The sequence below is a fragment of the Penicillium citrinum genome (genome assembly GCF_028827155.1).
Source record: "Penicillium citrinum strain IBT 23319 chromosome Unknown utg000003l:1.0-4596430.0:1.0-4598250.0, whole genome shotgun sequence".
Lineage (NCBI taxonomy): Eukaryota > Fungi > Ascomycota > Eurotiomycetes > Eurotiales > Aspergillaceae > Penicillium > Penicillium citrinum.
Window position 1 is genome coordinate 249,116 of NW_026622688.1, and position 18,611 is coordinate 267,726.

Here is an 18,611-nt window from a genome sequence, read left to right on the forward strand (position 1 = left end):
TTATGCGACAGCATGCGAGAAGAGGAAACTGACACTCTCGCCGTTGTGGGTACGACGGCAAGCCTCAGCAAGAGTGGGACTAACATCGATCGTCTCGATACGATCGCAAGCCTCCTTCTTCTCAGCGTGGGGGACGGTGTTGGTGACGACGAGACGGCTGAGACTGCTACCGTTCAGGTTCTCAATGGCCTTACCAGAGAGAATACCGTGGACGACGATGGCGTTAACTTCCTTTGCGCCGTGCTGCATAACGGTATCAGCAGCTTTGACAAGAGTACCGCAGGTATCAGCCATATCATCGACAATAATGGCAACTTTGTCCTTGACGTTTCCGACGAGAACCATGCGGGAAACCTCATTGGGCCGGGCACGTTCCTTGTGTATCAGAGCGAATTGCAGATCGAGACGGTCGGCGATACCAGTAGCTCTGAGAAGAATTAGCGAGAGGACATTAAAAAATGAAGCTTGAGAGAATAGATGATTTACGTACCGCTTGGCGCCACCGGCATCCGGGCTGACAATGACGCAGTTACTCACGTCAAGATTCTCCCGAATCCACTTCAGCATACTAGGCTCGGCATACAAGTTATCGACAGGGACGTTGAAGAAGCCCTGGATCTGACTAGCGTGCAGATCCATGGTAATGACGTGGTTGCAGCCAGCGGTTTGGAGCATGTTGGCCATGAGCTTGGCAGTAATGGGAGCACGGCTCTTGTCTTTCTTATCCTGACGGGCATAAGGGAAGTTGGGGATGACGGCGGTGATACGACGAGCGGAGGCGGTCTTGCAAGCGTTAATCATGATCAAAAGTTCCATAAGACCATCGTTAATATCGTTGGGTCGTGTAGACTGCAAGATGAAGACTAAATATGGAAGTCAGCAAAGTAGGTCTTTTTTCCTATGTATGACCCATGCCCACGGAGGATACCACACACCATCTTCATCGCGAACACTTTCACCGATTGTGACGCTGGTTTCTTGGTTGGAATATTGCAGGACCATGATCTTGGTCAACTCAATTCCTAGGCTAATTCTCATTGATTAGTTCTCCGTCTGCATATTGGCACCAGCCTCGGCACCCAAGGTCGATGTGATCAGTCATGCAGAATGAACGCACCGGTCAGCCACGAGCTGGGCCAGCTCGGGGTGGCTGTTGCCTGTCAACAGCTTGATGGAGTTGGAATTGGACGACATGATGTATAGGTGTGGAATGAGCGAGAGAGATCTCCCAAGAGAGTCGAGTTCAAAGCCGCAGCTTCAAAAAAAATCGAACCCGCAATCTGCCGTTGCCCGCTTTGGGCCCCGCGTGGGTCCCGTGACTGCTGTTCACCGCCCGGGTATACTATGGACACTACAAAACTATAAACTAAGCACACACTCACGCAGGATGACTACAGAACGACAATATCAAAGTAAACTCAATATGGATATCCCAGTAGAAAGCAATCTAAGTACAAAATATGGGTTTGAAAGGTCCTGGTTGACCTGCACTTCAACCAAGACACCTCAGAACCCATTTCATTTTTTAACATCCTTCCTCCACTTTCACCCAAGATTTCCGGACGCCATGGAATGCCTGAGCACATCGTCATATAAGAATGACCCCGTCTATGCGAAACCGAAGTACTCGCTACCAGCCGTCATTGCCGTGTAAAGACGTTGACGTAGATCCTCATAACTTTCATATTCAGGAATATCAAGCTCTGTAAAACACGAATTAGTATAAAAATGTCAGAACAAGGGAAAGGCGCAGGTTTAGACTTACGGTTGAAACACGTGTGTGAGCTGGGGAGACGATCTTTGTTGCCATAGTCACGGTGGATGTTGAATTTGCTGACACCGTTCATGCCCTCCAACTCCTTGAAGCCGTTGAGTGGGACCTTACTGGTTCCAGTCACAAACTGCAACAGCTTCGCCCGTTCTTCCTTGTCGAAGGAGCGGACGGCACGCCAGAACCATTGAATCTGGGGTGAAGAGGCAGAATAGTTGTGATAATCGGTGTTATTCTTCCACTCATCCACGTCAATCTCTGGCAAACCGGAGATCAGAAGCTCCAGCTCTTGCTCATTGAAGATGGAGATCAGGTCAGGGGGAATGATTTCGTGGAAACCCTTAAGGAAGTTGTCTAGCTGTTCTTTGACAGACTCAACAAGGCGATACTCGACCACGCGTTGGACGTAGTGTTCCTTGTTCTCCTGGGTGACTGGAATGTTTCGCCCATTCTCAATGAGGTCGATCACCTGCTTTTCACCAAAGTCATCGGTTTCAATGGCGAATGTCTCGGTGATAATGTCGGTGATGTCGTTCTCTAACATCCAGAGAAGAGACTTGTAATAGTCGAGGTCAAGGGACTCCATATCCTTGATAGAGACAGAGCGACCGAGAATTTTCTTGTAGACAGCGCGAGAGAAATGGCAGTCCAGAACCCGTCCTTCGTAGAGGGCCTTGCCGATGATACGTCCAATGAATCGGAAGAACAGAAGATGCTCCGAGTTGACGCCACTCAGGCGATTAGGGTGGAATGTTGTTCGATCGGCAGCAACAGGGGTGAACAGAGCGTAGTTAGCGTTGAACATACCCCGTGCAAGGACTTGGAACCATTCTCGAGTCACACCTCCGGCATCCACACCTTCTTCGCCGTGGAATCGTACATTAAGCTTTCCATATTTGAGCTCGTCCGCGGTCTTGAAGTAGAGAGACTTGAAGGAATCGAGGAAGACCTGGTCGCGGCGAACAGAGAGCTGGAGGGGAGGATGGGGGTGACGAGGCTCTGTGCCACGAGAGTGGACACGACGAGTGAAGTAGTTGCGCTTGTTGTCAAATTCCAGCACCTTGGGATTCTTCACCAGTAGAGAGAAAGTGCCGCTCATCAATCGAGGGTTGGTACGGACAAGCTCGTTGAGGATCTTGCGGTGCTCTTCAGTAAACTTGAAGAAGAGATTTTCCATGCCAGGACCAACGTCAGGAGCGCTGGTGACAGATGTCTCACGGCTATTGCGGTTGATGGGTTGGTCCTTGAGAGTGGTGTTCTTGCAGACAACCATCAACGCCTCAATAAGAGGTAGAAGGATAGTAGCTACGTTCAGCATGTTCTCTTTCTGGCGGATGAGAGATAGGCAGTCGCTCAACTTCGTCCACAGAGGTCCGAAAGTAGCACTCTCGTATAGCCTTTTGAGGACATCCTCCTTGGGTGCGGATTCAGGCTCAGTGCCCTTGGATTTGTCCACACGAGTAGGATCGAAGAGGTAGTCGAGAGCAGTAAGAATACGCAGCAATTTGGCTTGGTCAGAGCTGGCCGGGGAGAACTTGGCCAGGGCCAAACCTTGCATATCGGTGCCAGTCTTAGCTTGGTGGATGTGAGGCAAAAGCTCTTCCAGGTCCGTCAGTATCGTGTCACTTAAGGTCTGTGCCTGTCCAACAAGCTCGTTGCCAATAACATCACGAGCCCCAGGGATAGCCGAAAGGTTGTTGATGGTTGAAAGAGTGTCGCGGAAAGTCTTGCCATTGCACTCGCGAGCCGCAAGGATGTGAACAACCAGTCGGAAGTTGTGATCAGGAACGACAGGAGGTTCAATGGATTTGCGCTTGCGCTTTTCCTCTCCGGACTTGGATTTATCCTTATCGACGAGTGTGACATCGTCACCCTCGGCAGTACCTGTAGTACCTTGATCTTCAGCAGACTCAACGGTGGGAACTGGTGCGTCTGTCATAGCAGTATCAATTCCGGACTCGGTCTCAGCTGGTTGCACGGCAGAGTCCTCCGGTTTGGCTCCTTCGGGTTGCTTGCCCTTCTCCTTCTCCTCCTGTTTCTCCTTTTCACGGCGAAGAAGGACAGTGAGCGGTTGTGTGATACTGCTCAGAAGAGCAGACAGCTGCTCCATGCAATTAGGGCTGTCCATGATCAATTTGCGATCCAAGAGAGAGAGCAGGGCGTTCAAAGCGAACTTGTTGGCACGGTTTTCCTTGCCCTTGCCCTTGCGGAAAGCCTTAGGTTTGAGAGATGAGGCAGAGTCATGCTCTGTCAAGAAGAACCAGGCAATGTGGGGGTTGAACTGAGAAAGGAAAGAGAGGGTTCCCAGACACTGCTGTACCACCATAATAGGAGTCACATCAGCGCTAATGCTGGGAGAAGACTGAATAGTAGGGTTACGCTTGCTAGACTGAGGGGTCTTCTGCACGCCTGGGGCCTTGGCGCGCAGTGACAGATGGGAAAAGCTGCGCTCGATAGCGGAGGAATCAATGCTACCGTCTTGCAGAACGGAAAGAAGGAGACTGATAACCTCGCTTCGATTCTGACGATTCTCGCAGACATTATGAAGAATGTCATTCAACTGGTGTCGAGCATTGCCCTGCAGAGGCATGAACATCAGGCGGAGGAGTGTAGCAACACCGGCCTTGTCAAGCATTTGCACAATTTGACGTCGCTGCTGCTTCTTGGGTTCTTGATCTCCAGCAGCTTCACCTCGCTGACGAGCTTCCATGCCAGGGATACCGGTAACATCACCAAACTGTGCAATGCGTCGACCACCAAGGGCTCTTGCCTCAGACAGATACTCTGGGCCTAAGGTAGCGAGCACGTCTTCCGGCTGGTCGGCGAGAACGGCTTGGCGTAAAGAGGGATCCAGAGTTGCGAGGAAGCTGGCAGCATCCATATCCTCGGCACGGGGTGCGGCACCACCAGCGTTGGCTTGTCGTCGAGCGCTTTCACGCTCGCGTCGGCGTCGATCAGCGGCCTCTTGTTGCAACAACTCTTCACGAATCTCCGCAGGCAAAGCCTCGAGGAACTCCTGGTTGATTTCGGTGGGCTCTTCGCCCGCGGCAGCCGCTTGAGAACGCTGCTCTGCGAGCTGTTGCATGATCACTTCCTCGCGAAGTTCTTCAGGTAGAGCCTCAAGATACTCAGGGTCAATCTCAAGTCCAGTAATGTCAAGCTGGCGACCACGAATAGTAGTGTGTACACGTTCAGCAGGCTCAGCTGGGCCAGACTCAGGCAAAGTCGCAGTGTCTTCGGTCGCAGAATCTGTTTGTTGAACATCTTCCATGGGCTCGTCGCCGCCCGCAGCCTGTCGTTCGGCCTCCTCTTGCTCACGCTCGGCCTGGCGTTTAGCATTCTCCTCTTCTTCCTTGCGCTTGCGCTCACGCTCTTCTTCCTCGCGAGCGATTCGCTCTTGACGTTCCTTCTCGGCTCGTTCTTCCTGGGCCTTCTTGCGTTCTTCTTCGAGCAACTTTTGACGTTTCTTATCCTCTTCAATGGCAGGGGGAACCAAAGCTTTCAAGAGGGAGTTGACAACACGCTGACACTTCTCAACGTAGGTGCTGCTATAGAGAATGCGAGCTTCCTCTTGCCATCGATTCTTAGTTGTACAAAGGGAGAACTTGACAGCGTTGTGAGGATCATCGCGGCTACGAGGGGCGTTGGCCTGTCCACGACCGAGACCAAACATATCATTGAGACGGTTTTGAGGCATGACGGAGCTGCGGTCGACGTGGACATGAATACCATCTGGTCGACTAACGATTCCGACGCCTGGTTGGGCCTGGCCGCCAATAGCTTGCATGATGGCATTCATGAAGCTCATAGGACTATCCATTGGCATAAGCCGACCTTGTCCGCCTTGCGGGTCTAAAGTGGCCCAATCAACAAGAGCCTCGGCATTACCTCCACGGATTTGAGCAGGGGCATCTCCGCGATCGTTGCGCACAAGCAAGGGGTTAGTGCCATCATCATTGCCTCTTCCTGGCATTTGACCACGGTGTACACGAGGGTAAGGTTGAATAGGGACTAAGCCACCATTGCGACCAGGCATGATTTCGGTGACAGTTGCCCATGCAGGTCCTGGTCCACCACGGAAACGGTGGTTGTGAGCATGGCCACGGGGTGGTGGCATTTCGTCTCCCTCCCAGCCCCAGGGCTCCAGGAGATCATCATCTAAATAAACGTCAGTTAGGTAATTTAGTAGTACTTCCCCGTTGCAAAAGAGCCTACCCTCCATGTCTCCCTCGGATCCGTTGTCCATCTCGTAGTCGTCGTAGTCATCGCCGTCTTCCTCGAGTTCGTCCATTTCGTCGTCGTCTTCTGTTGCTAATAATGAGCCAAGTGTGGCGCGAAGGTAGAGAAGAGGGGACAAACCTCCTTCCTCATTTAATTCATCGAGGATTTCGTCATGAATGTCTCCTCCGAGGCCTTCGCCGTGGAGATCATCGACTCCACCGGCGGCTTCGTTAAGAGCTCGGAACAAATCATTGATGCGGTGGTGACCTTCGCTCTGACGGTTAGACCGACGCATGTCAGCCATTTCGTCTTCGAACTGGTTCATCATCTCGGCCTCCTCTTCGTCTTCAGTCATCTCTTCGCTTTCCCACTCGTCATCTTCGCCATCTGCAAGGCTGTCATTATCATGATCGCCGGTTATTTCGTCTCCAAACATGCCATCTTCTTCCATGTCAGAGTGATCTTCATCGTCATCGTCGTCATCGTCGTCATCATCGTCCTCATCGTCATCGATAATGACCTCTACGGCATCACCAGGAAGACCTTCAATAGGGCCGACACCATCAACATCTTCGTCTTCATCACTGACGACCTCACCGTCATCTTCAGGCATATCCTCCTCGTATTCCATTTCTTCATCATACTCGTCATCGTACATCTCGTCATCCTCACCCTCGGACTCGTCTGTGCTGGTCTCTTCCTCATGACGGGGCTCAAGCATGCCAAGAGTAGAGTGTCGGAAAAGATCAGGAGTCTCTTCGCGCTCGTCTTCCATATCAGAAACGGATGTTGCAGAAGAGATTTCGTCATCATCAGCTTCACCGAGATTAGAAATGTCGGATGTTTCACTGAGCAGAACGGCTGTTTGAGTCAGTTTATTGAGGGGGCGAAGAATATACTTGATAACACGCTTAGAAGATGGAAAGTTCAAGTCAATCTCAGCGACAGATGCAGTCAGCGCGGGAATGAAATGTTTCTCGAACATTGCCTTCGCCAGTTGTCTTGTTGAAGAGGGGAATCCTGCATCCTGGGAAAAGGAGTAACCACTAAGCATCTTGTCGAAGAGGTCGGCCAGAGACATCAGCTTGGAGTATTTGGAATCCAAAGGCTCAGTGGATGCGTTAGCATCTTTGTAAGATCGAAGGGCATGCTCAAGAACAAAGCGGCGCACGAAAGCCAATTCGGGCTCGTCTTCTTCGTTCCGCTTGTGCTCGTTACGACGTCTGCCGACGCCGCCAAATTCGCCAGTCTTTGTGCAAAGAGCAACGAGAACTTGCATGGTCCAGTTTGAAGTGATGCTGCGCTTCTTGAAGGCTAGAGACTCATCGTGCTCCATCGTGCCAATGGGGACGAGCACATTAAGCAAGTAGTTTAGAATCCCAGAACGTGGCTTCGAGGGAGTTGTGGCCAGGGGATCAGCTTTGCGCGAAAAATTGATAAACTCAACCTTCGTCCGGTTGTAAGAGGACAAAAGCTCCGTGAGACACTGGAGAAGGAAGCAACGGTAAATATAAATGGGATGGTCCTCAGCCTTGAAAGCTGGCTTTTCACCCTTCTTCACGGGCGCGTTCGCGCCTTGGGTGTCAGTGCGGCTGGGAGGAGCTTCAGCGGCACTGCTAGTCACAGAGGGCGTTTGCTCGCCAGTGCCCATTTCCACATCGGTCTGGGGCTCGCTATGATCAGCAGAAGACTGGTTCGTTGTCTCTGTAGGTTCCTTATCATCTACGTCTTTGTAGGATAGAATTTCGGACAATAGATAATGGATCACACCATCTGGGTTCTCGACAACAGGTGGCTTGAGCTCAGTGGTCTTGGCCTGATTCTTATTATCCTTGTCTTTATCTTCTGATGTCTCTGTAGAAGTCGATGCCTCGCCTGCTTGCTCATTCTTGTCATCTTCAATACCTTTAGCCTGTAGAAGACGAGCATTGCGATCTTTGTCGGCCTTCAAGCCAAGGACTTGAGGGCGCTGAGAGTTGTCGTAGCGAAGGAGTCTCAGCTTTTCGTTGGTGACTTCCACAAAGATATCGGGTGCCCTGAGGACGAGGTGGTACAACTGTCGAACATATCCCGTAGTATCGATCTGGCGGGAAGTTTTAGACTCGAAGTTGGCGACAATCTCGCTCCGCATGATTTGTCGAATAGTGGCTTCATCCTCAACGATATGTCGTAGAATGAGCATAAATGAGCTTTGAAGCTTGTCATTTGTAGCACTGGCCAACTGCTTGACCATGACAAAGAGGCGCTGAAGATTTCGCTTTTCACCAAACCGAGCAGCAATGCTACGCTGCCGGGTAAGAATCACCAGCACTCGACAGATGGACAAAGCAAGCGTGCCATCTTTACCCACACGGGGGAGAATCTCGACGAGTGCCTCGAAGAGCTTAGTCTTTTCTTCCAAGGAGACAAGAGGCTCTGCCAGTCGGGCAGGGTTCTCACCACCAGAGCTTGGGTCATCAGGGTTTGGAGGAGTCCAGGTAATTTGTTGCGGCGTGCAATCGTCAGACAACAGCTTTTCCAGGATGAGCAGCACATGGCCGACCCATGGGAAATTTTCATCATCAGACTTCTCAGGAAGTTTAACGAAACCGAGGAAAGTCGAAAAACAATCTTTGAGTTCTTCAAGAGTGGCTGCATACATTTCCTGATCCTGGAGGACCAACGCAAGGATATGCGCATAAGCTGCAACCTTCTTTCCAGCAGTCTGGAAATTCTCCATTTGCAAAGAGACAAGAGACTGGACAAGGGTCTCCCCAATGTCTCTGCGGTAATTATCTGGCTCCGGGTGCTTTTTGATAGCGGAAGAGATAAGGTCTGCAAGCTGGAAGGAGACATCGTGGTGCTCGTTCAAAACGTCCAGGCAGCGGTCAATGAGATTGGATCGAATCTGCTCTCGCTCTTTATCCAAAGCCTCCACAGTGACAAGCTGACGACGAGGGGCAGATTCCGCAGGGGCAGAAGTCTGGGTCTGTGGAGCATCGTAGGGTGCAAGAGCTGGTAAACTGTCATCTGATTGCGACTCGCGGTTTTGGTTCGAGGATCCACCCTGGTCGTCTGCTGCGATATCATCGTCATTCAGAACATTATGGATCGCACGGGCTAAGCCATCACGCATAAGTGGGTCCATACTGCGTCCATCTTCTTGATCAGGGGTCATGGGGTCCTCGACCGGCCGTCCAGTAGCCTGAGCCAACAGCATAGCTAAACCAGAACTTTCAAGGAACCTGAAGGGTGTTCCATCTGGACCGGTGGGCTCATCAACGCCTTCTCCGCCCGAGGCATTGTCTGAATTACCGGTCTGTATATCATTGGGTTGAGGAGGGAGTCTTGGCGGCGCTCGGAGCCATTTTTGAGCCTTACAATACTCTTCTGCGTTGACAAGTGCGTTGTTGCAACGATAGAGGGCCTCCTTGTTCAGGTCGTTGTCGAGATATCCTTTCTCTACCAAGGAAGCAGCACGTTCTTCACTGACGACGAACGCATGATGAGAGGTCTCTTTGAGGGTGGGTGGGGTATCCGTCTCATGGGCAGCTCCATTCTCGTACTCGCCATCCAGAGACGACCTAAGGATACCGACAAGGCATTCGATGATCGAGCTTTCGGATTGAGTCGCAAATTCAGAGTTCCACATCTCCTGCGCCATGGGCAAGATCTCCATACGAAGATCCACAATGAATTGGCCAGCCTGGAAGAAGTCAGGGCTGCCACGATCACGCTCTTGGTGGCTAGCCAGGGCCTGAGTCTGGCTGGAGTCCATGATGCTCTTGCCTCCGGCGAGCCTCCAGAATAGAGCCAGAATGATTTTAATTCCACCGTAAGCAGATGTAAGCTCATCAGGCATTTTCTTGTCGGTGTAAGGGGCATATTCTGCGGGCTTAAGAGATTGGATTTCGCGCATGAACATTTGGCAAATCTCCTTCAGGACATTGAGACCATTCTGGCGCTTAAAGGCCACGAGAACGATAGTCAAATAATTCGATTGGGGGCGCTCGTTAGATACCTCGTAGAGAAGATGTCTGAAGGAGGACAGAGTCACAATAAGATATGTGAAACGATGTCGAGGGTTGTCAGATAAATTGGCAGCGCTCAACTGAAGCTGACGGAGGACAGACGATGCAATCGCATCGGCAACAAGGCTTGCATTCTGCTTTATCTTCTGATCATGCGCTGGTCGTCTCTTAGCGATCAAATCGAGTCCAAGGCTGTGGAAGAATCCTGTGATAGATGATGGTAGGCCCCTCAGAAGATAACGAAGAGTTTGGACGTTTCTGAAAGCCGGGGTTTTCTCGTCATCGCTATTGCCGCTGTCTTGAGGCGCGGAAGTCTTGTCACTATCAGGAGCTCCCGATTCTTCGCCCTGGGCTGAAGGCACAGGAGTTGCGATATCTTGGGAAGCAGGAAGACCAGGAGGAACGTTGATGGCTCTCTCGGTGCCATTCTTTCCGTTCCGGTTAGTAGCATCATCCGGTGACTGCACCCATTTATCTGGAATATTCTCCTCTAGCATGATGTTTTCCCAGACGCATGCTGCCTGCAGATTGCCAAGCGAAGCAACCAACTCACAGTAACGGTCGGCAAGATTGGCTTGGGCAAAGGGAGAATTATGCTGTACTGAGCGAGTCTGATACAATGGCGGCAAGGCAAAAACTTCACGAAGCAGGTCTGTCAAGATTAGAACAGCATTCAAATGCTTAGCGAAGAATGTGCCATGTTCAACAGCAGGTGTAGACTCCGTGCTCGGCTCTTTCGAGTCAGAAGGCTTGGCCAGTGCAGTGAAGAATCCAGAAGGAGTAGGCGAAGTTGAGAATGCTTGAAGATTGTTCACTGCTAGTTGGGCACGGTGAAGCAAGGAAGGAATGACCAGGTGGGGTTTTGTCTCCGCGAGCATATGGACAAGAATCAGGAGTTCCTGATGAGCATCTGTGCCATGGAAATACAAGGGCATTCCTTGGAGTGTAGCAAAGTCAAGAATGAACTCTGATCCTCCAGCCTGAATGAAGGATGTGCAATTCGGCTGATTCTCAAAGAAGGCACCTAGGAAGCGTATAGCGGGGAAAATATAGTCTGTCAAAGTGAGACCGTGCTCATCATGATCTTTTGGCTCGAAACTAGCATCTGGCGAAGGTAGTAGCCCACTGATATCACCAAGCACAAGTTTTCCACCGTTGGGTAAGGCAGTCGCATTCAACTGAGGCACCCCGACGAAAGCAGGATTATCTATTGGCGCATCGGAAGCTACACCAATTTCGCGAAATAATGAGGAGATATCTCCAGAAAGAACTGACTGGCCCTGTGAATCTTCGGCCCACAACTTCGTACCCAGTCCCAATTCCCAAGCCTTGGCCCGGCCAAGCATGTTGACACGAGCGGCCATAACGATAACAGCAGACATGATGGATGTCTTCAACGCAGGATGATGACGAACCAACTCGTCAAATGTTGTACCAAGAGAACGAATCAAATTAGGATCTTCCTTGAGGCATTTGATGTGCTCGGGGTTCTCAAAAATCTCAAAGAAGCTTTCGAGTGCGTCAGAGGACTGGAACAAATCCAACCCGGACGCATTCAAGCAAATGGCGCCAAATGCCGAGGGGATACAAGCAAGCGCATCAGCGGCCGCAATGATTCCTGGGGCAAGTAGGGTATTCCGAGGCCGTGCAATGGGATACTCACGACCTGCTGCCTGTTTTGTCTCTGCTGCAGTAGGCTCAGGAACAGCCGGTGAGGTTGATGATTCTGCCTCTCTTGCGGTATCCTCGGGCTCCAAAGCAGGAGGTTTCTCCTCGACCTGGAGCTCATGGCCCATGACGGCTGCAAGCAGACTTTTGCTTAGTCCAGCTTCGGCGATTACCGCATAGCTAGTGGGCTCGTTATGGATGAAGCTGCTCAAGATGTTGACGGCATTGCTCCAGACATGTGAGCCAAAGATTCTGGAGTTTTCAAAAACCAGTCGGAGAGAGGTAAGTAGCTGGGGAGAATCAATCAGGTTTCTCAAAACTCGATCAAACCCTCCTCCGTTATGTTGCATGATGTGGTTGACAAAGCGGAACATCCAGCGAAGAGTTTGCTGCTGGAAATACGGGATTTGGTAATCGATAGAGGGGTTTTTATACTGATCGGGGAAACCTGCTCCAGCAGAAACATTCTCAAATGCTGTCTTTGTTTCAAAGTCAATCAGGTCAGATATGGCATCAAAACCCTTTGCAGCGGTCAATGTGCCTAGGGCATCGCGCACGGCATGCACGAAAGTGTCCAAAAACTCCATGATCCTAGAATAGACTCGGCGAACTTTATCGGTGCGGAGGTTGAGGATGTCGACGAACATAGGAATTAGGCCAGCGGCAACCAGGGTCTCTGGGGTACGTGAGCTCGAGCTGGGGAGCGTCCTCAAGAGCGCAAGCAGAGCATCCCGCCATTCGTCGTGAAAAGAATCGTTGGTTCCATCATTCTCAGCACCCAATTCATTAACCACTTTGCGTGTAAGGAACATTAGAACACCGTGGTTAACATTGACACTCAGAGCAGCACAGACATCGACGGCACGAGACTTGTGTTTTGCCAGAGCATCGAGCGCTTGAATTGCCAATGTTTGCAAAGTGCGCGAGACTGTAAGATCGCCACTAGCGCCAAGGTGAACGATCTCAGCAAGTTGGTAGGTAAGTTGAAGACGTTTCGATTGCTCCAAATCGTACTGAAGAATCTTTTGTTGGAATGCAGACTCAGTCTGAACATAAGCCAAGTTTGTCACCGCCAATATACGAATCGCCAGTATCTGTTCCCGAGTTTCCCGCGATCCGGACAATGCTTGGGCCACTCGAACTTTGTGAAGAAGTTCATACTTTGATTCTAAGGGCAAGTGGGATATATTCGACGCGAGGATGCTCTCTGCTTTGCCCGAAGAGATCTTGGAATGCTGGAGATCCAAAATTTTGCCGCTGCGGGAAATTTCCTCGGCCTTGCTACCACCAGTGTTAGGCGCCGGGGCCGGAGACTCATCCACATTAGAGCCGCGGCTTAGGCGTGGAGTTGGGTGTGTTGCGCTTCGACGCAGGGGAGTTGGGGTAGAAGGGGTAGTGGAGCTTTGCTCGCTATTCCCAAGCTCAGAGGTCGTTCTTGTCCCCTCTAAAGTCCCAGAGGGATAGTAAAGCACACGAACATTGCCCCATTCCTCCCAACCAGTTTCATCACGGACAAGAGACACCAGCTCATTGGCATTAAGCTTGGTCGGGACGTTCTTTTCTTTGGTCTTAGTACCAACGGCCGGAGAAGCAGCGAATGGTGTTTGACTCGTAACAAAAGGACGAGGAAACGGGGAGGCAATCTTTTGCAATTTCTCCAGGTCAATGTTATAATGGGTCGCCAGGGTTTGCTGGTGGGAGCCCCGCTGACGAGAATGATATCTTTGGGCTAGGCATAGGGCCAATCGCAAGGTAGATTGGAGAAGAGACAGTGATGTGGTATTCAAGAGGTCACCTAGTCGCTCGCTGCTACTGTAGAGACTGCGGTTCCCACACTTCTCGAGTAGTAAACGAGAGAAGTTTAGAATTGCCTCCACGAGCTCCCTATCTCCCTCGGGTCCGTAGCCCAGGGTATTTAGCTTGGCGTCGATACCCTCCGCAGGTTTCTTGCACTCATCAGCGGCATATGACTCTTCCAAAACACTTCGACCGAAGGAGTGTGTCTGCGGGCCGACATTGAGAAAGTACTTTTCGATGACGGAAGCTAGGATTTGATCGAAACGGTCCAGAACAGTGATCCAGTGATAAAGGTCGCCGCGGGGGAAAGGCCATAGCCGAGGGAATGAGCTGAGATGTGCAGGAAGCTCTGGGAGAGGAAGATTTATTGATTTCGCGATAAACTCTTCGAGGAAAGGTGACTGCAACAATTAGCAAACAAAATTTTTCATGTGTGCAGGCAGGCCTTGAAGAAAGGTTGACGGAGCAGATTTGGGATTTTTTTTTCCATCATTGCGGACTGGACATAACTTACGATTGTAGCCTCATGTTTTCGGCTAGCCACCTTCTTAATTCTCCCCATATTGACAATCGGAAAAACAGCCAACCATGAGGAAGCAGCTTAAATTTAAGGAGAAGTCTCCTAGAGGGTGGGGTGGGGAGGTTGACACAACCGGGTCGTGGAGCAACCGCGAGGGTGCCTTATGACGTTTTTGGGTCCTCTGCTCCGGCAGCGCGAAAATCGAGTTCACCGGAAGGCCTGAGAATCACAGGAATGGTGTATCGAGGGATATGTTGAAAACCGGAAAGGCAGAGAGAGCGGAAGTCCGATATCGAAATGAACTGAGAGTAATTAAAAGACAGCTCACAGCGGATGGATGATGGTGTTAATGAGGTATGAGTAGCAAGTGTCAGTCAGATCCAGGGTAAACGGTGCAGGTCGTTTTAGGTCCTGGATGGATGAAGAAACAAGCAAAGAATCGTAAATATGAATATCGAGAAACAATGAAAGAGAAAGATGGAGAGGTTTGGGAGGGGGGCGGAAGGAAAGAGAGAGGGGAAAAGGTGCAGTTAGGAAGGTGAAAGAACCTGAGCTGTCCAGCCGTTTGGAGCAAAGCTGGGATCCTCAGGCACGCCAAGGTTCGAGTCCAAGAGTAGGTCATCCGGGCACGTGATACTCTACGAGTCAACAGGTTGTTTAACACGCATGTTAGAGCGAGATTTTGGTCGTACTTATTGATAATTACAATAGATGTTCTCAGTAGATATCTCTCTGCACAGGAAGTTCATCATCAAATTCTTTCAAATTCCCGTAGAACCCTTGGGACTATGACTTAGTTATACCGGATAACGAGAAGCAATGAAGAATAGTCCAGGCTCACCCTGTGTTGTCTCGTCTTCTTTGAATAAGATCTTGACCACTGGTAGGCCGTGATCTGAGTTACTCGCTCCCTGGCATCCTTGAAGGTTGGTTCTTTGTTTCTTGATGAAAAGATGAAAGATTTCACCGTTCACCAACTCGGAAGTTCCATAGATCAGTTGGTAAAAGCGTGGGACTACCTATACTATATTTATCAATTAAAGATCATTATGTCCTACAATAAAAGGAAATAAACAATAAAATAGCTCTCCCTAATCTGAAGCTAGAGAGAATGTTCTACAGAAATATCGACATATCTGTAGGCTAAACCTCTGGAATGCATGTTCCGCGAGGGTTCTGGCCCTTTTACCGACAAGTACCCCGGGGGGCCGTACCCCGTTGTAATACTAGTTTCTCTGGATACTACATAACTAGGAATGGGTTTTTTGTTAGGTAAAAAAGACTGTCTTGCCTAGCTATCTGATATGTTTTTGTATCTAATACAAAGATACAAATGAAGCAAAAAAATAATGGTCCCAGAGGGGGTCGAACCCTCGACTTTCACGTTATTAGCATGACACTCTAACCAACTGAGTTATGGAACCATCTTATGAAAGAGATTCGCGATTCATAACTAAATCAAGGTAAATAATTTTGGGCTCTCAAAAACAGTGAATTGGAGCAGACATAGGCAAAAAGAAGTGGTCCCAGAGGGGGTCGAACCCTCGACTTTCACGTTATTAGCATGACACTCTAACCAACTGAGTTATGGAACCTGTCATGTCATGTGATTTTGAATCATGATACATATTGATTCTACTGAGTACATAGTAAGACCCTATTAACTAACTACGTAGTTAGTGTAGAATACAAACTGAGATTTATAAGCCCTGATCTTAATACTTGGGTCTCTGAATCAGGAGTCACCTATGGAGTCATTGCAGCAAGAAACTTATCTATGTATTAGATTTTATGTTGAGTGCCAAGTGCTCTTTGATAGATCATTTTTGTCTAGCTCTAGGCTCCATGACTCCCATTCTTCTCAACGTTTGGTATTTTTGGCCAATATTACTGCACTGGCTGCTATTACTATGCTGTGCACGCAGGTGGATTCTTAGCCAGCCTCTTTCTCTCTTCGTGCTCTTTTCCTGGTTCGGTATTAGTGTTCAAGGTGACTGTAGATATGTATAGACCGCGGCTAACCTAAAACCTGATCAAACCCGCGGATTGGTCTCTATGCAAAAAGTTCGCGGCTAGTTTTTTGGGTTTCGGGGCAAAAGAGACCGCTGCAGTCATGCCGTTACTCGTGGTCTTGTAGAACAATGTAAACATACTAAATTGCATGATCTACAGGGCAGATAGGTCTGTTTTCTAAAAAGGACCCAAGGCCTTTTTTGTATATGAAGAATGCAGTAGCTTAAGCGGGTATAATTCTCATCTTCTATACTGGTGCCGTTAGCCACAAGGTAACCGCAAACCGAATCGATTTGGTTTTGGTTAGTGTACCGCAGTCAAGACATGTATGTAGGATCTGTCATGGTAGATAAGCAGATACTTGAAATGTCCTCCAGTAGTCCTAAAGGTTGGAGATGACCTCTCCACTCATGGGAGGGTATTTCAGACAACTACTTATCCTGTTTCATTTGCCTCTCCCGGCATTCTTTGCAATGATGACTATCTTCACGCCACTGGTGGTGTTTTCTTTTCACATATACTAATACCACTGCTTGTGTGTTGCTATTGGAATTCACATATCTATTCAAATCCACTGAGCCGTCCGGATTCGGTTGCCCTGTGACAGCCTTGGCAATGTTTTGATCTCCGTGAACCCCAGAGGTGAACACTTCGATATCAAGTTATCGACTGTGCTGGGCAGTGCATCAGATTCGGCATCAGGTAGGCCCAAAATTGCATGCAACATCTCCAAGTCCCCCCCCCCCCGGTGCTAATCAATCACGCGCTATGCTGCGTTGCGGGCACACTCATATGTGAGGATCATCACTGGCTCTACGGACACCTTGTTAGTGAAGCCGTCCAGGTTCATGCAGAACATCGCCAGGTAGGCCCGCATGGTTATCGCTATTTTTTTTCGCTTCTGGGTTATATAATTCACCTTCTTGTTGATAGACTTGACATTTAATTTGACCCAGTTCACTCCTGCGTGATGAGTACAAAGAGACGGTTCCCGGGAAGGCCGTCCGTTTGATAGTTGCAAGTCGGCTGCTTGAGTGGTTTAGCAGAATTACTATGTTCCCTATACAAATTTGGACCAAGTAAGACTGTAAGCCTCTTGGTCCCCTCGCGTTGGGAATCGTGGCGAAGGTGGCGTTCATGCCTTGTATTAGGGGCGTGGGTGTTTTAGCCGTCCCGTGTTGTAGGGAGGTGGCTACCAACATCCAGATGCGGGTGTGACGAGCGGTCCCGTTTTCCTGCTGGTATGGCCTACTAGTAGATACCCTAATATATCCATAGAATCAATTACGTCCATTCCAGGTGGACCTGTCACTGCTGCTGCCTGGTATCTATTCATGTGGATATATAAGGTAGGTATCTGTGATGACAATGCTGGTAGGCTCCGGGGTAGTAACTACATGTCGAGAATACAATATTCTCGACATGGAAGGTGGTATAGCTATACATACAGTGCAAATTCCTTTTGTCAGTTATGTGCGCTTTAAATGGATCGAATGTGCTTTTGATCTATTTACCAGGTGGTAAAAAGCGTGGGCTGACTTAGCTCTACAGACTGCCCTGGGTAGATGGACCTCTTGAGCCAAGGTGGGTAAAAGAGCTATATATTTTCCCTGCATCCATGGATCTGATTATACTTCTGGATAACGAGGCCATGATTCAGGCACCTAGAATCAAGGGGCTTCATAGCCTAGTTAATTAGTATCATTGTAATGAAACGAGGAATTAAGGAATACTCTTGGAATTTTGTTTGTGTCTTAATCAGCTTTGTCATGAATATTTTTCATTGATCTAGTTAGTACGGTTGCGTTGTTGGCCTCAGGCACCATAATGAACAATGCTGCAATGCTTTGATATGAGATATTCAATACTGCTTGATGTAATCATAAATCGTGGATTTTCTTCAACAAGCGGTTCCATAACTCAGTTGGTTAGAGTGTCATGCTAATAACGTGAAAGTCGAGGGTTCGACCCCCTCTGGGACCACTTTTTTGCCCCAACATGCTCTAGCACGGCTATTTTTTTTGAAGCTTAACAGTTCCATTACTTTAAGATTCTAAGAAGCTCAGGCAGAAAGCCACATGCAAATGAAACCGCGGCGGCAACAATAAAAACAACCAGATCAAAAAGGAGGAAGAGAAGAAGAGGTGCGAGGAACTACATACAGGTAGTAGTGTCTAGTTAGTAGATGCTATCCGGACAAGGTATCAACATAGTAACAATACCCACAGCCATCTATTTCGATATATCATGGTCTACCACAGAAACGTAGCATCCCGATGCTTAAGACAAACCAATATCAAGGCCATCGCCATCAGTATTACCATTGCCGGTGCCGCTGTGGGGACTGGTCGAATTGTAACAGCCACAGTGACTGCCGATGGACTAGCCCACAAGCCATTGACGGACCCGAATGAACTCGGTATAAGTACAAGGGAGGTCCAATTGCCGGACAAGTTGCACCGAGAGCTCGAAGAACAACTATGGAGCAGATTCGCCTGCGCTTGCTGTTCCTACAGATTGGATTCGAGCCTGAAAACGAGCTGGAGTGGAGTTGCTGCTCCTGCTGAGGTGTAATGACCTTATCAGGGCTCAGAAATGAATGTTCGGTTAT

The 18,611-nt window shown here is 49.3% G+C and overlaps 3 protein-coding genes across 3 annotated transcripts; 1 reads left to right on the forward strand and 2 right to left on the reverse strand.

Moving 5' to 3' along the window:
• Positions 1-1,194, reverse strand: N7469_003368 (ribose-phosphate diphosphokinase; the record flags this gene model as incomplete). Its single annotated transcript, XM_056642288.1, has 4 exons — positions 1-427; positions 491-863; positions 936-1,027; positions 1,118-1,194. 4 exons carry the CDS (start codon positions 1,192-1,194, stop codon positions 1-3), a joined length of 969 nt encoding a protein of 322 aa, XP_056501700.1.
• A 407-nt stretch (positions 1,195-1,601) lies between these two features.
• Positions 1,602-14,029, reverse strand: tom1 (E3 ubiquitin-protein ligase TOM1; the record flags this gene model as incomplete). The annotated part of the gene is made up of 4 exons (XM_056642289.1): positions 1,602-1,703; positions 1,766-5,929; positions 5,987-13,868; positions 13,982-14,029. 4 exons carry the CDS (start codon positions 14,027-14,029, stop codon positions 1,609-1,611), a joined length of 12,189 nt encoding a protein of 4,062 aa, XP_056501701.1. The 3' UTR covers positions 1,602-1,608.
• A 4,218-nt stretch (positions 14,030-18,247) lies between these two features.
• On the forward strand, positions 18,248-18,574 carry N7469_003370 (uncharacterized protein; the record flags this gene model as incomplete). Its single annotated transcript, XM_056642290.1, has 1 exon — positions 18,248-18,574. The coding sequence occupies one exon, from the start codon at positions 18,248-18,250 to the stop codon at positions 18,572-18,574; it is 327 nt and encodes a 108-aa protein (XP_056501702.1).
• Positions 18,575-18,611: the final 37 nt, after the last annotated feature.